The 13718-nt window shown below is 52.5% G+C and overlaps 1 protein-coding gene across 1 annotated transcript in view; it reads right to left on the bottom strand.

Moving 5' to 3' along the window:
* SPTB (spectrin beta, erythrocytic) overlaps positions 1-13718 on the bottom strand; it is a gene marked incomplete at both ends in the record, with an annotated part of 65771 nt that overhangs the window by 20174 nt on the left and 31879 nt on the right. The window contains 8 exons of the mRNA XM_082840800.1: positions 140-418; positions 4034-4123; positions 4565-4771; positions 5152-5415; positions 6849-6995; positions 8470-8560; positions 8651-8853; positions 9310-10066. Of these exons, the coding sequence (XP_082696926.1) occupies positions 140-418; positions 4034-4123; positions 4565-4771; positions 5152-5415; positions 6849-6995; positions 8470-8560; positions 8651-8853; positions 9310-10066 (2038 nt within the window). The remainder of the gene's footprint in view (positions 1-139; positions 419-4033; positions 4124-4564; positions 4772-5151; positions 5416-6848; positions 6996-8469; positions 8561-8650; positions 8854-9309; positions 10067-13718) is intronic.

Genomic DNA, 13718 nt, shown 5'->3' with positions numbered 1-13718 from the left:
AGGGTACCTCGTACGCTCTCTCCCTGCCCTCACTCCTCACACACCTGGCCTTACAGGTTCCCCACTGACTGCCCACCTCCACCCAGCTCTTCCTCTGGGCTGGTCTTGACACCCAGCCTGGCACCCTGCCCGAGCCGACCTGGGGGGTCTCGTCGGAGAAGACGTAGAACTCCTGCTCACTGATCCAGGCCTCGGCCTCACCCGCGTCCAGGTAGTACTGCTGCGCCTCGCTGGCGTCCCGCAGGCGCTGCAGCCGTCTGGCCGCCGTCTCCCGCAGTGTGTCCCACGAGACTTGCAGTTGCCCCAGGCACTCCTCCACGTCTCGGCAGTCGATCTCGGCCGCGGCCACCAGCTGCTGCCCCCTGTGCAGCACGTCCTCCACCCGCGGCGCGTGGCCCAGGATCTCGTTCTGTAGCGTCTGCGGCCAGAGGGGAAGGGCTCAGGGGCTGGTCTTCCCGCCGTGCAGGGCAGCCCAGGGTCACACCCTGGCACCTCTCGCCCTGAACCCCTTGGGGAAGCTTGAGCGGAGCAGATGTGGCCATAAAGACTGCTAGTGACCAGGTGCCCAGCACGGGGCTGGGCCTGCCACCTCATTCTCCTCTGGCCCCCACCATGACCTTCTGAGGTTAGCACTGGACACCAGCGCGCAGCAGTTAGGTGACTGTGGACAGCCAGTGCCAGAGTGGGATTTGAACATGGCTCTCCCGGAGCCACATGTGCTCCTGAGGGCTCCCTACACCTCCTGTCTCAGCAGAGCTTGACTTCTTAGCTGTACGTGGTGGAGGAGAGGAAAACGATACTTAAATGGCCTTTTGAGATCTGATTTTAGCAGATTTTTTACGCTGTATAAAACAATAGTTGACAGTTGCCCCTTGGTCAGAGTTTAGGATTTCGTTTTGTTTTCCCCTGTTTCAGTATTTCCTACCTTTGGTCACCAAGATGGCATTTCTTCCCGCTCTGGTGATGGGTCACCTTTATCTTCAGGGGGCCGTGACATGTTGTCACTCGCTTTCTGGGTCCTAGAGGCCCCAGCCCGGCTGCTCCTTGCATGTGGGCTTTTGGCTCCTTAGCTCCCATCTCCTCCCTTTTTACAATTTCCCATGGCCTTGAAAACTGTCTAGAGGGCGGCGGGTAAGAGTACACACAGGCTGTGCTATGACTGTCAGCATTTAAAACACATAGAACTAGCAATACCCACAAGTCACCTAACTTGCTGAAATGCATCTTTACACCTGATGCTCAGAATCTCCATTCTGACAATTTCCCGTGGTCTCTGCGATTGTAGTCAAACGACCCGTGATGTCAGCTCCGCTTGCCTCTTTACTTTCCCTGAGATCTTATATCCTACAAAGGTATTTCTTTCTCTCCTTTTAAGCAATTCCTTTCTAGGCTCCTGTGCAGTATGCTTACTTAGAACATCTTCCCTGACTTCATTCATTCAACCCACAGTTATTATTTCTGATGTATCAGGCCCTGTTCTAGGTTCTAGGGACAATATGGGAACAAGATAAACAAAACCCCTGCCCTCATAAAGCTTACACTCTAGAAGAGGAAATGATAAGCATGTAAATAAATGAATGAATGCATATAACAGGTACCACGAGGAACAGACACCACTGAGATGAGGACTGTCTTGCAAGGTGTGGTGGTGGCCTCTTTAACTGGGGGAGTCAGGAACGGTTTTCTGTGCAGATGACATCTGAGTAAGACATGAATGATGAGGAGAGGGCAACCCCACAAAGATCTGGGGGATGAGTGTTGCTGGCAGGAGGGAAGAGCGAGTGCCGAGAAAGTCCCTGGGGTGGAAGCAAGCCTGGATGGTCCAAAGGGTCAGGCAAGCTAGAATACTGTGAAGGAGGGCGAAAGTGATAAGGGAGGAGATTCGGGAGAAGGCAGGGGCCAGACCAGGCAGGACACTGCTTTTTAACCCTGGTTGCAGGTTGAATCATCGGGGAAAACAGACACAGCCAGGGTCCCATCCCCAGAGGTCCTTATTAATTGATCTGAGGTGGGACCTGGGTACTCGTATGTCTTTAGGTTCCCCCAGGTGATTCTAATGTGCATTCAGAGTTAAGAACCCTTCGTGCGGCATCTTGCAGGTTCTGTTCTAGTTGCAATGACAGCCATTAAAGTGGTGGTTCTCAAAGTGGGGTTCCAGGCCAGCAGCAGCAGCATCGCCTAGGATCTCGATAGAAATGCAAATGATCAGGCTCTGCTCCCAGAGTCTGATGCAGTAAATCTAGGGTGGAGCCTGGTCAACTGTGTTTTAACAAGCCCTCCGGGTGAGCCTGACGCACACTGACCACTGCAGTAGAAGAAATGATAAAATGGGATTTCGGCTTTAGCAAGGCTAGCCTGAAATAGTCTTTACCGGGGCAGCCATGCTCTCCCACGAGATTATCTTTCCCTTCTTGTTAAGGGGAACCCCATCCATATTAGTCTCGCCCTTCTCCTGAAATAGCAACCTTCAGCCAGGGGAGTTGAAAATCATTGGCAATAACACTTATTGAGACTAAAGTCTTGAGTACTGGAAGGACTAGAGTTGGCCCAATTTATAGTTGAGGAAACTGAGGCCCCGAGAATAGTCTTCTACCAGTCTTCCCCACTTTCACTGGAGGGTGTGATGTTAGCAAAAGCCCCGCCTCCACCACCTTCTAATTCAGGTCCCTACGTGTTGCCACCGGAACCTCTGGGATTTGATCATGCCAACTAGAAGCAAAGTGTTCGAGGGAGCTTTTAAGGAATGTCTGAATATAATTCATTCAGGCCTTTGCACAGTTGCTGGGTTCTGTGAGCAGATGTTGGCTGCTGATATCTGGGGGGAAGGACGTACTGTCTGCCATGACCTTCCTTCCCCAATGAGCTGCAGTACCGACTGGCACTCTGGGACACACTGCTCTTCTCTGGGATAAGTTCCTAGACGCTCCTTGCTCAAGGCTGCGGCTGCCGCCACTTCCTGAAGCAGAGAGCAGACCAGGCAGGAGGGACTCTCTGCCCAAGAGCAGGGGTACGGCCAGCTACTGGCTAGACCATGTGGCCAGACCATGACCCCATGCAGCTGGCCTTCCTGGAGGACGCAGGCTTCCCCTGCAGGCCTGACACAGAGGAAGTGCATCTGCTCACTTCCAGGATTCTGACCAGGGCTGCAGAGATTCCCAATCCAGCCTGGGAGAGCAGAACAGCCAACGGATGTTTCCTCCAATGGCTCAGAGTCCAAGTTTAGCAGCTTCTTCGTGGCGTTGCAGCCCCACAAGTATGCTCATGTGTCTAGAGAACAGGGGCCTACTTACCCTGAGGAGACTCAATAGGCCAAGCTTAGCCCTGGAAGAGGGACAAGGCAGTGATGGGAGAGACGCCAGGAGCTAAGAGCCTCCTCTCAGGGAGGTCACGGAATACAGAAGCTGTAAAGGACATGAAACCCCAGGCCAGGGCCTCCAGGTCCTGCACGTACCTGTGCCCTGATGGGTCTGAATGGCCCCAAATCCCAAAGCACCTGGACCCCCCGGCCCCATTCACCTCCGCCCCACTCTGTGGTCCTCCCAGAATTCTCTCTGCCATCATCAGAGCTGCTCCTTCAGCTATGAGAATACAAACACAGACTGGGGACCCTGTAGCTATCAACAACAACAATAACCTGGGCCTTCCCTGGTGGTGCAGTGGTTAAGAATCCGCCTGCCAATGCAGGGGACACGGGTTCGAGCCCTGGTCCGGGAAGATCCCACATGCCGTGGAGCAACTAAGCCCATGTGCCACAACTACTGAAGCCCACACGCCTAGAGCCCGTGCTCCACAAGAGAAGCCACCGCAATGAGAAGCCCACGCACCACAATGAAGAGTAGCCCCCGCTTGCCGCAACTAGAGAAAGCCCGCGCACAGCAACGAAGACCCAACACAGCCAAAAATAAGTAAATTAAATAAATAAATTTTAAAAAAAAGAACAATAATCTGTTACGTGCTGCTGGGGACCTTGTGCAGATCAGGGCTGGGGCTTCCTCTGTGGGGCAGGTGGGACTGACGAGGTGGCAGGACTCACCTGGTTCTTCTTCATGAACAGCTGCACAGTTTGCAGGTTCGTGCCATGGTCGGTCGACTGGGCCAGAGGCAGCCTCTCCTCCACCCAGAGCTGCGGAGACCAGAAGGCGGGGGACAGCTGACGACAATCACAGCCACCCTTTCCCCATCACTCACCGTGGGCCAGACAGAGCTCTGCTTACTGTGTCTCCCCAGCTCTTCCCAACACCCCATCAGGGTTTTGTAAAATGGGGGCATTTTGCTATTTTGAACTGAGGTTCAAAATAACTTGCTCCTGGTCACTTGGAGGGAAGGCAACATAGCTGGATCTCGAACCCAGGTCTGCCTGGCCCCCAAGTCCATGAGCGAGCTACCATTCAAAAGGCACTGGCTTACACTGACGTTTCATGTAGTCATCACGACCACCCTCTGAGACAAGGCGGTGAGATGACCAGACGTCTGCTACCAAGAACTGCCCCGGGCAGCCGCCAGCTATCCCGGTGACAGCTGCCGGCTCAGCCGCTGGGGGAGGGGGGAGCTGCGGCCCACCCACCGTCTCATCCTCTAAGTCCCGGCTGATCTGCAGCCTGGCTCTGGATGATTCCAGCTGCTTCTTCCTCCTCCCCAAGGGCTCCAGAAGGTCCAGGAACCGCTTCTCGATGCTCAAGTCTTCATGCCCCGCCTCCTCTCCCAGCGAGGGCATCTGGGCAAACAGCTCCTCCAGTTCCACCTTCCGCACGTTCACTTGGTCCTCCACACGCTGGGACACAAGGACAGCGTCGGCACCAGCCCTGGCACCTGGGCAGCCCCTCGTCCACTTCATCGTGCAAATCCCACCCATCCTCAAAGGCCTGGTTTGAGCTCAGCCTCCCCTAAGAAGTCTCCTTGGATTGCCCCCATCTCATCTTTTGCCCCTCTGAGCGTCTGTCCTATACTTCTCACGCACACTTTTATTACCCCGTCTGGATCCCTCCCTGTCTTTCCCATTGCAAAAGGGTAGGAGCTGGGCTGTGAACCAGGAGACCTGATAAAAAAGCCAGCCCAGCTAAGGGCACAGGAGGGTACTCTCTTTCAGGTTGCAGATTTGCTTCCAAGACCCCCTCCATTCCAACACCCTCAGTCTACAACCTGCTCACTTGCCTTCAGCTTAGCCAGCATCCTGTTGACGCTGGTCAGGTCCTTGCCCAGGTCGTCCGACCGTAGCTGGTCCTCCATGGCCTTGATCCACTTGTTGAGGTCGGCCTGGGTCTGTGAGCGCAGGTCAGAGCTCCTGGCGGCTGAGAGGTGCTGGGTCGTCTCCTGTGTGGTGGCCTGAAGCTCATCCCAGAGCCGGTGCAAGGCTTCCAGCCTCTGGGACACCAGGTCCGCAAACTGGGGCTTCTCCTCCATCAGCTGCTTTCCTTCCTGTGTGGGGAAGCAGGAGAGTTCACCCTCTGACCTTGGAGAGCCGCCTTGTTCCAGGTGGTTGCAAAGGGCTAACCGAGGGGAGGTCAGTGAGGCAAAGGATCTGCCTAGAACTCAGGTGGCTCGGCTGAGAGACTCTGCACCCCCAGAGTTATTTGCAGTAGAAGACTCTGCACCCCCAGAGTTATTTGCGGAGTTATTTGAAGTAGAAGTTATTTGCAGTAGAAGTAGAAGGTGGGACAGGGAGAGCGTGTCTGGGGCAAATGACTCAGGGAGACTGTAGCATAGGGAGCTGCAGACAAGAATGAGCTAGTACTAAAATTTTTTTTAGTTATTTAAAAAAAAAAAGATTCAAGATCCACCCAGGTACAACCACCATGGAAACCTCCCTGTGAGTTTGTTTGTTTGTTTATCTATCGTGCCGCGCAGCTTGCGGGATCCTAGCTCCTAGACCAGGGATTGACCCTGGGCCCTCAGCAGTGAAAGGGCAGAGTCCTAACCACTGGACTGCCAGGGAATTCCTTCACCCTCTCTTAATTGTCTTGCCAGAATCCGTGCACTGACCTTCAGTGGTATCTTTTAGTTGCTGAGTTTGTCTTGTCTGGTTTTCACCCACATAAATGTATCTTTTTCGGAAGGTTACAGATGATTTGGGCCTAGGAATACATACTTGCTAATAATAGTTAATATTTATTGAGTGCCTAATAATTGCCAAGTAATATTCTAAGTGCTTTAATGCTCACAACTCCCTCGGGTGGGTACCGTTATTATCCTCATTTTACAGATGAAGAAACTGAGGCGCAGGGAGGTTGAGAAGTCAGACAGCCTGGCTCGGAGCCTGCACCCTTAGCCACGATGGACACAGCCTTGTGTGGCCCTAGGCCCGCTTTTTCCAGATAGCCACAGCAGGGAGGGGCAGAGGTACCTCCCTTCCTATTCCCAGATCTAACTCCGGCCACATTCTGACTTGGGCCCCTGGGCAAGCTTGTTACAGGGGGGACCCTTGGTACGAATGACCACTCCCTGGTGGTTTGCCCATCCAAACAGTGAGGGTCAGTCGTCCCTGGTCCATTCTGCTCATCTCACATATTCCCCTGCCCCTGGGCAGGACAGTGCGGGGCCCTGGTGTGGACGATGGAAGGCAGACAGAGGTTACTGCCCTCCTAGCACTGAAAGCTGAGGCTCTGACTCTGTGTCCTCAGTGTCCTGGACTGTCCCCAGACTCAGGTGACCCAGAGGAGGCACCCATTCTGACCGGGTTTTATAAGACTGGACGTATCAGGAGCTCTGAAGGTCTAACTACTATTTGGAGAAGTTTCTCACGCTCAGGTTCTACACCGTCCAGCAAGCTGCGGGCCAGTGTCCACGCCCTGTGTGAAGCGCTGCTCAGGGAAGCATCCCGAGCGGAGAGCCCAAACGCTCGCCCTACTCACTGCATCAATGTTCTCTAGCCACCCCTGGTGGGAAGCCAGCTCGGCCACGAACGCCTGGTGCTTCAGCCATTTGTTGTGAAGGTTTCGAGCTTCATCATAGGAGACGTCCTGAGATGTCAGCAGCTTGTCATTGATCCAGAGAGCGAGCTGTGGGCAGAAAGAGTGGGTTCAATGGTCCCCGAGTGTCCTTCTTTGGCCAGGGGCTCAGGGCAGGACTGCCGCCTAGCTCTGGCTGCGGAAGAAGAGGACCAAGGGGAGGAAGTATGAGCACAGCAGAGTACTCCCCTCCAACGCTGGATCCCTAACTCCCAGCACAGGAAACTTAACCTGCGTTGTCTCAGGGTTAAAATACAGGCACTACTGTGTCTTCCCCTCTAGAGTGTGTGCAGTATGACACCAGGTATATTTATACTTCTCTCCACATTTCCAGGACCGAGGACAGGGCCTGGCCTACTGCAGGAACTCAACAAGTGTTTACTGAATGGATGGATAAATCAACCCTTTGGCAGTAGGGGGAGAAATCATTAATAAACACGGAGAAAATGTTCTCTGAGGAAAAAGCCAAGGCAGATCCTATAATTAACAATGAAGGAAGAACTGTGATGAGCCTCTGATGTTTCCAAGATGTCCTGGCACCATAATAAGCCTGGTGGGTACCAAGGGCAGAGGTGGGTGAAAACAAAGTCATTTGGATTGAGAGGAAAGGGGTATGAGGATGGAAGCAAGAAAGAAGTCGGGGGAAGCCCCATTCCACATGGAAGTACTGTTCACGGAAGGACCTAGGAGTGCAGGTTAAAGACCTTCCTGTACAGCTCTCCCCAAGCTGAGCGAGGAGCTTCTGAGTCAGCAGTTCTCCAACCAGAAGGTTGGTTGAGAATGCTGCTCTTTTTCACCCCCTAAGTTCTGGTTCATCTGGGCCCAAGTGGGGCCCAGGAGTCTGCATCTAACCAGAGCCAAGACTGGCTCCATAATTTGCAGGGCCTCGTGCAAAATGGAAATATTCAAAATTATTAAGAATTTCTCAGTGCTTTGTGACCACTAGAGGGGTGGGATAGGGAGGGTGGGAGGGAGACGCAAGACAGAGGAGAAATGGGGATATATGTATACATATAGCTGATTCACTTTGTTGTACAGCAGAAACTAACACAACATTGTAAAGCAATTATACTCCAAGAAAGATGTAAAACAAATTTTTTTTTTGAAAGTAGAATCTGCTAAAGGAAAACTATTAAAAAAAAAAAAGAATTTCAAGATGGCAACAGGAGAGCATTAAACTAAACATGGGGCCCTTGTAAGCACGGGGCCCTGTATGAATGCACAGGTCACATGACCTTCAGGCCGACCCTGACCAGGGCCCTAGGTGACTCAATACAGATAGTCCTCAGGCCACTTTTTGAGAAAGCCTGCCCTGGACTTGACAAATTAGAAGCTATCTTTACAGATTTGAAAAAGAAATTGTGGAACCAAAGATTCTAGAGGATGAAGGACTTAAGCTGTCAAGTGCCCAGAGCTCCCCACTTGGAATCCAGACTCCTGAGTCTAGAAAGGACTTCCCACCTCTAGGACGCTCTGCTTCTAGAAGGAATCTCCTGCAAAGTGGCCAGCCTGGCTGGAGCCTCACCTCCTTGCAGTTCTGCAGGAAGTTCTGGAGCTCCAGGTTGTCTCTCAGAAGGACTGAGGCCTCCTGGGCCTTCTCGTCATTCTTCCTGTGCCTGGAAGGGAAGCCGGAGCCACAGTCACAATGGTGCTGAGCGCTGTACCACCACCCTACCGGGCCCCGTGACCCTAGGGGCGGAGGGTACCTGTCCTCAATCAGCTGCACCTTCTCCTTGATCTTGTCTGAGTAGAGGTTTCCTTCAGCTACCAGCTTGTTTCCAGAGTCCACAGGACTCAAAACCTTATCCCGGTTGTTCTCCATAGACACCAGGAATTCCTCAAACTTCCGGATCCTGGCCTCTGCAGCTTCTAGGGAGTCTGGGGGCTCCAAGTGAGCCAGAGTGTATTCCTGTTGAAGCAAGTTTCCAGAACAAACATGAAGACAAGCTGAGGAGGCGGTGAGGGCACCCGCCAGGCAGGCGCACCGTGTGCAGCCATGCAAGTGACAGCATGAATGGTACCCCCGGAGCTGTGGAAGGAAGGAGCTCCCTGGGTCTTGTTCCCCACCCCCACTCGGGGGCATCTGATCAACAGGGTGCCTGAAGCCACATGGAAGGGTAACCACCCAGGGAAAAATTCACTTCACTAGCCTCTAACTGGCCCAAGAACAAGACGTAGCCTGTGACACGGGGCTGGAAAGGGCACATGATAAGGAACGAAGAGGACTGTCCTCCGAACTAGTGGCTAGAGAGAGTCCAAGAAAAGCATAATTTGGTCCCTGAGCCCTGTTGCAGACTTACGACATAAATTCCCTATTGCCCTGAGAGATGCCCCCTGGCCCCTGGCCCTGAATGCCTCGCCCTACCTGGTTGCTGAGGATGGCTTCAGCCTGCTTGGCATCCTTCTGGAACTCCTGGAAGCCGAGGCAGTGGGTGAGGGCATGGCTGCGGCTCTCCCACATCCGGTGCAGGGCATCCCAGCCCTTATCCAGGCCATCCAGCCGCTGGCCCAAGAGCAGGTACTCCGGGTCCGTCTGGCCGTGGATCACCTTCTCTCCGGATGCCTTGACCTGCTGGTAGCTATTCTGGTGCCTGTCAATGTCGTCCTTGATGGCCGCATGCTGCTGCAGGAGCTGCTCGGCCTCTGGGAGGGACTCAGGCATGTCCTTGGAGGCCACGTCCTTCTGGGCCGTGGACAGCCAGGCCTGGAAGGCATCCAGGTCCTGCAGGAAGGCCTGCAGCAGGCTGGCTTCCCCCAGCGAGGCCTCCTGGCTCTTCAGGGCTTGCTGCAGGGCCTGCCACAGCTCCTCCACATACGCCTGCCGCTGGCCAATGTCCTTCTTCAGCTCAGGGTGTGACTCCATCAGCTGCTGCGACTCCTGCCGCAGGGCATCCACGCGGGCATGGATGGCGGCCACGTCACGCTCCAGCCCCGACAACTTGCGCTGGATGGCGATGACGCCTGTCAGGTCCCGGCCCAGGTCCTTTGTAGACTCCACCACCTTTGTCTTGTCCATCACCCACTTGCTGGTCTCCTCGCAATCCACACAGTAGCTGTGCACCCGGAGGGCCGAGTCCACAGCCTCCCGCCGTTCCAACACCATGGTCTGGAATTCCTGCCACCTGCCGAGGGAGATGGGGGACACAGAGACACCGTCTTCCTTAACGCTTCCCTCAGGGTGTCCCTTCCACATTTAGAAGGGACACCAGATTTCCCTTCCAGAGTCTCTCCTGATAGGCCTTACATGCTGAAACAAGTCATCTATCCAACAAACTGTCATGAGTAAAATATGTTTATCCAATTTTACTCAAGACAACATAACTGCCAATCAGAGCTTTCCATCAGCAGGAGGTGAGCTGTGATGTTATTCCAACCATCAGTAAAGGAACATGATGTTCTGTATGTAAGCTCTATATGTAGTTGAATTTCAGGCAAACGTACAGTTTCCCCAGAGTTTGAAAAATACAAGCATACCTTGCTTTATCGTGCTTCACAGATATTACAGGGTTTTTTTGTTTTTTACAAATTGAAGGTCTGTGGTGACCCTCTGCTGAAAAATCTATCCCTGGCATTTTTCCAACAACATTTGCTCACTTCATGTCTCTGTACTACTTTTTGGTAGTTATTGCACTATCAAACTTTTGCATTATTTTATTTGTATGGTGACTTGTGGGCAGTGATCTTTGATGTTACTATTGCAAAAAGATTATGACTCCTTGAAAGCTCCTATGATTAGCATTTTTTAGTGATAAAGTATTTTAAAATTAAGGTATGTACATTGTTTTTCTAGGCATAATGCTTTTGCACACTTAATAGACTACAGTATACTGTAAACAATGTTTATATGCACTGGGAAACCCCCCACATTTGTGTGACTCTCTTTATTTTGATATTTGCTTTATTGGGGTGATCTTCAACTGAACCCACAATATCTCCGAGGTACACCTGTCATGAAAATAATTAGAAACCTCCCATTATCAACCTCAAGAATGCTTTAGGACACAGGGTCCCAGCTTCCCCAGAGGAAACACACAAATGCCTAAGACCAAGTTCCAAGTGCCCAGGGCCTAAGAAAAGCCACCATGGTTCTAAAACAAAAGAGTCCTGGTGAAGAGAAGGAAAAGGAAGAGGAAGGGGGAAGGAGAAGCTGGAATTATAATTAAAACATCATCTTAACCTTCAATGTGCAGTCTGGAATGAAACTGGGGAGGGTGCAGATGTTGGGCAGATGTCCTGGGGTTGGCCTGCAGCCCACAGTAAGCTTCTTCTAAAGAGCTGCCCATTAGCCTGGGCCCAGACCACCAGGGACACCTCCCGTGGACCCAGGTTTACTCATCCTGCATCACCGTAATCTAGATGCACACGATAGTATGCTGAACACACATTCGCTAATTGAGCCTACCTCTCTTGAATATCCACAATGTATAAGCATTATGTTAGACTTTGGGAGGATACAGTCATAGCTAGACTTTGCTCCACAGAGTGTATGGGTTAGAGAGAAATTAAGACAAACTCACCAAAAAACGATAGTATAAAATACTACGTACATAGCGCATACCAGGCAGAGAGGACTAAGGGAGCTGTGAGGAGGGATAATAGCAATCTCATGGTGGTCATCTGAGCTGTATTTCAATGGGCAAACCTCCAGTGCGTCCATGGGAGTGATCTATTTAAGGATGGGGCCCCGAGTAGCTCGCTCATCTTTGCGGTCCCAGCACCGGGGGATGGAGGTGGAGGCAGGAGGCAGATGGGCTGGGCAGAGCACACTGTGGGCGTTCCCAGGGTGACCGTGGCTGCTAGTCTGGGGGTGGAAGACAGGCCTGCAAACAGAAGTGAGAGATGGGCCAGGAAGGATCGGGAATTCCGAGAGAGAGAGAGAGAGAGAGAGAGAGAGAGAGCGAGCAAAAACAGCCCAGAGGAAGGATTGGGAATTCCAGGAAAGAGAGGAGGGAGAGTCCAGACGTGAAGTCCCTCAACTCTGGGTAGCTCTGTGCCTGGTGCGTGGATGCGGCTGAGGCTGGACCTCAAGGGAAAGGAGCGGAAGATTTCCTCCAAGGTGGTCTGAAGCCACTGTGAAAGGATAGCAAGGCACTCCAGGGCTGTGAGATCTCCCGGCTCCGTCCAGAAGCCACAGGAGAGGGTCTGGCGGTGCCCCTGGACAAGTGGCTCCATGGCGGTTTTCCAGACTTTTCCCGGTGGGGCCTCACTGCAGCCACCAGGTAGAGCCCACACAGGGGACAGGGTGAGGTTTGGGTCTAGTCTACCTCCTGAACCCCCCTTCCCCTCCACTGCACCATCTCCAAAAGGAAGGCAGTTGATAGAACTGCTCTAGGCAGCACTGGCCAGACCATGTCAGGACTCCAGGTTTGGTCCTGGGCCCAAGATTGTTAAGAAAATGTTGGTCAACTAGAAGGCATGTGGTGGGAGGTAATCACACATTCAGTAAGTGTTTGAATGACTCATATGTGCCGAGCCTGGCAGAAGATATATCAGTTTTGTCCCCGGTCACTCATTCACTGTGTTATATCACACAGCTACCAAGTGCCTTGTGCCAGGCCCCGTTCAAGGCTCTGGGCATGTAGCAACGAACAAAGCAAAGTGCTCTCATTCGAGTGGGCAGAGACAGATAAGTGTTTAATCCATCAGGTGGTGACAAGTACAATGGAAAAAACGAAAGCAAGATAACAGGATGGAGGCAGAGGAGCTGGATGGGAAGGAGGTAGTGATACTCTGAATGGGGTGGACAGTGCGGGCTGCTCCAAGAGGCTGACACGTGAGCTGAGATCTGAGCGAGGGATTAAGGCAAGTGGATATTGGGGGAAAGAATATTCTGAACAGAGGGAACCTCAGACAGCAAAATGCTTGGAGCACTGTGAACAATATATAAAGATACTGCTCTTCATTCGCTTACAGTCTAGTAGAAAAGTTCTTCAGGACAAAATTATAATACAAGGTAGAATGTGAAGCTTTAAGCCAGTCGAGGGAGGGAAAGATACTTTTTCATCCTGGACACTGGGAAGGAGAGGAACCCGGACTGGCCTAAAAACAAGCATGATTTAGACTACGTAGTTGGAGGAGGATGCACCCTGTAGAGAGAACAGCAGCGACTGGGAGGCAGGACTGTGGATGGGGCGAAGAATGACAACTGTCTTTAAAAATACTTGAAGAGGGCTTCCCTGGTGGCGCAGTGGTTGAGAGTCCGCCTGCCGATGCAGGGGACACGGGTTCGTGCCCCGGTCCGGGAAGATCCCACATGCCGTGGAGCGGCTGGGCCCGTGAGCCATGGCCGCTGAGCCTGCACATCCGGAGCCTGTGCTCCGCAACGGGAGAGGCCACAACAGTGAGAGGCGCGCGTACCACACACACACACACAAAAAACCTGAAGAGCTATCATGTGGAAGAAGAATCAGGGTAAGTTCCGTTATCTCTAACGGGCAGAGCCCGATTTTCAAAGAGGCAGATTTCCACTCATGATGAGATCAAACTTTCTACCCAAAAGGAGCTGCTCCCAAATGGGGTGTGCTACACGGGGACGGGGCGAGCTCCCTATGCTTGGAATGATTGTGCAGGATGCAGGCTGTCTGGGGTACATGGCTCAGGTACCTTTCAACGCTCAGATGTCATGGAAAACCATTTTACCTTTTCACACCTCAGGTTCTCTCTCACCTGAGGATAAGTATCTTGGTGTATTACACTTAGGATGGTGTATGGCTTAGAGGTCTGTAAGATCATTCTCTGAGATAACTCATCAAAGCAGCTGACAAGCTCTTCCTG

This window comes from Leucopleurus acutus (genome assembly GCF_964270905.1).
Source record: "Leucopleurus acutus genome assembly, chromosome: 1".
In the NCBI taxonomy this organism is placed as follows: Eukaryota; Metazoa; Chordata; class Mammalia; order Artiodactyla; family Delphinidae; genus Leucopleurus; species Leucopleurus acutus.
Note: the sequence above shows the minus strand (reverse complement) of the source record. Positions and strands in the feature narration are given on the sequence as shown.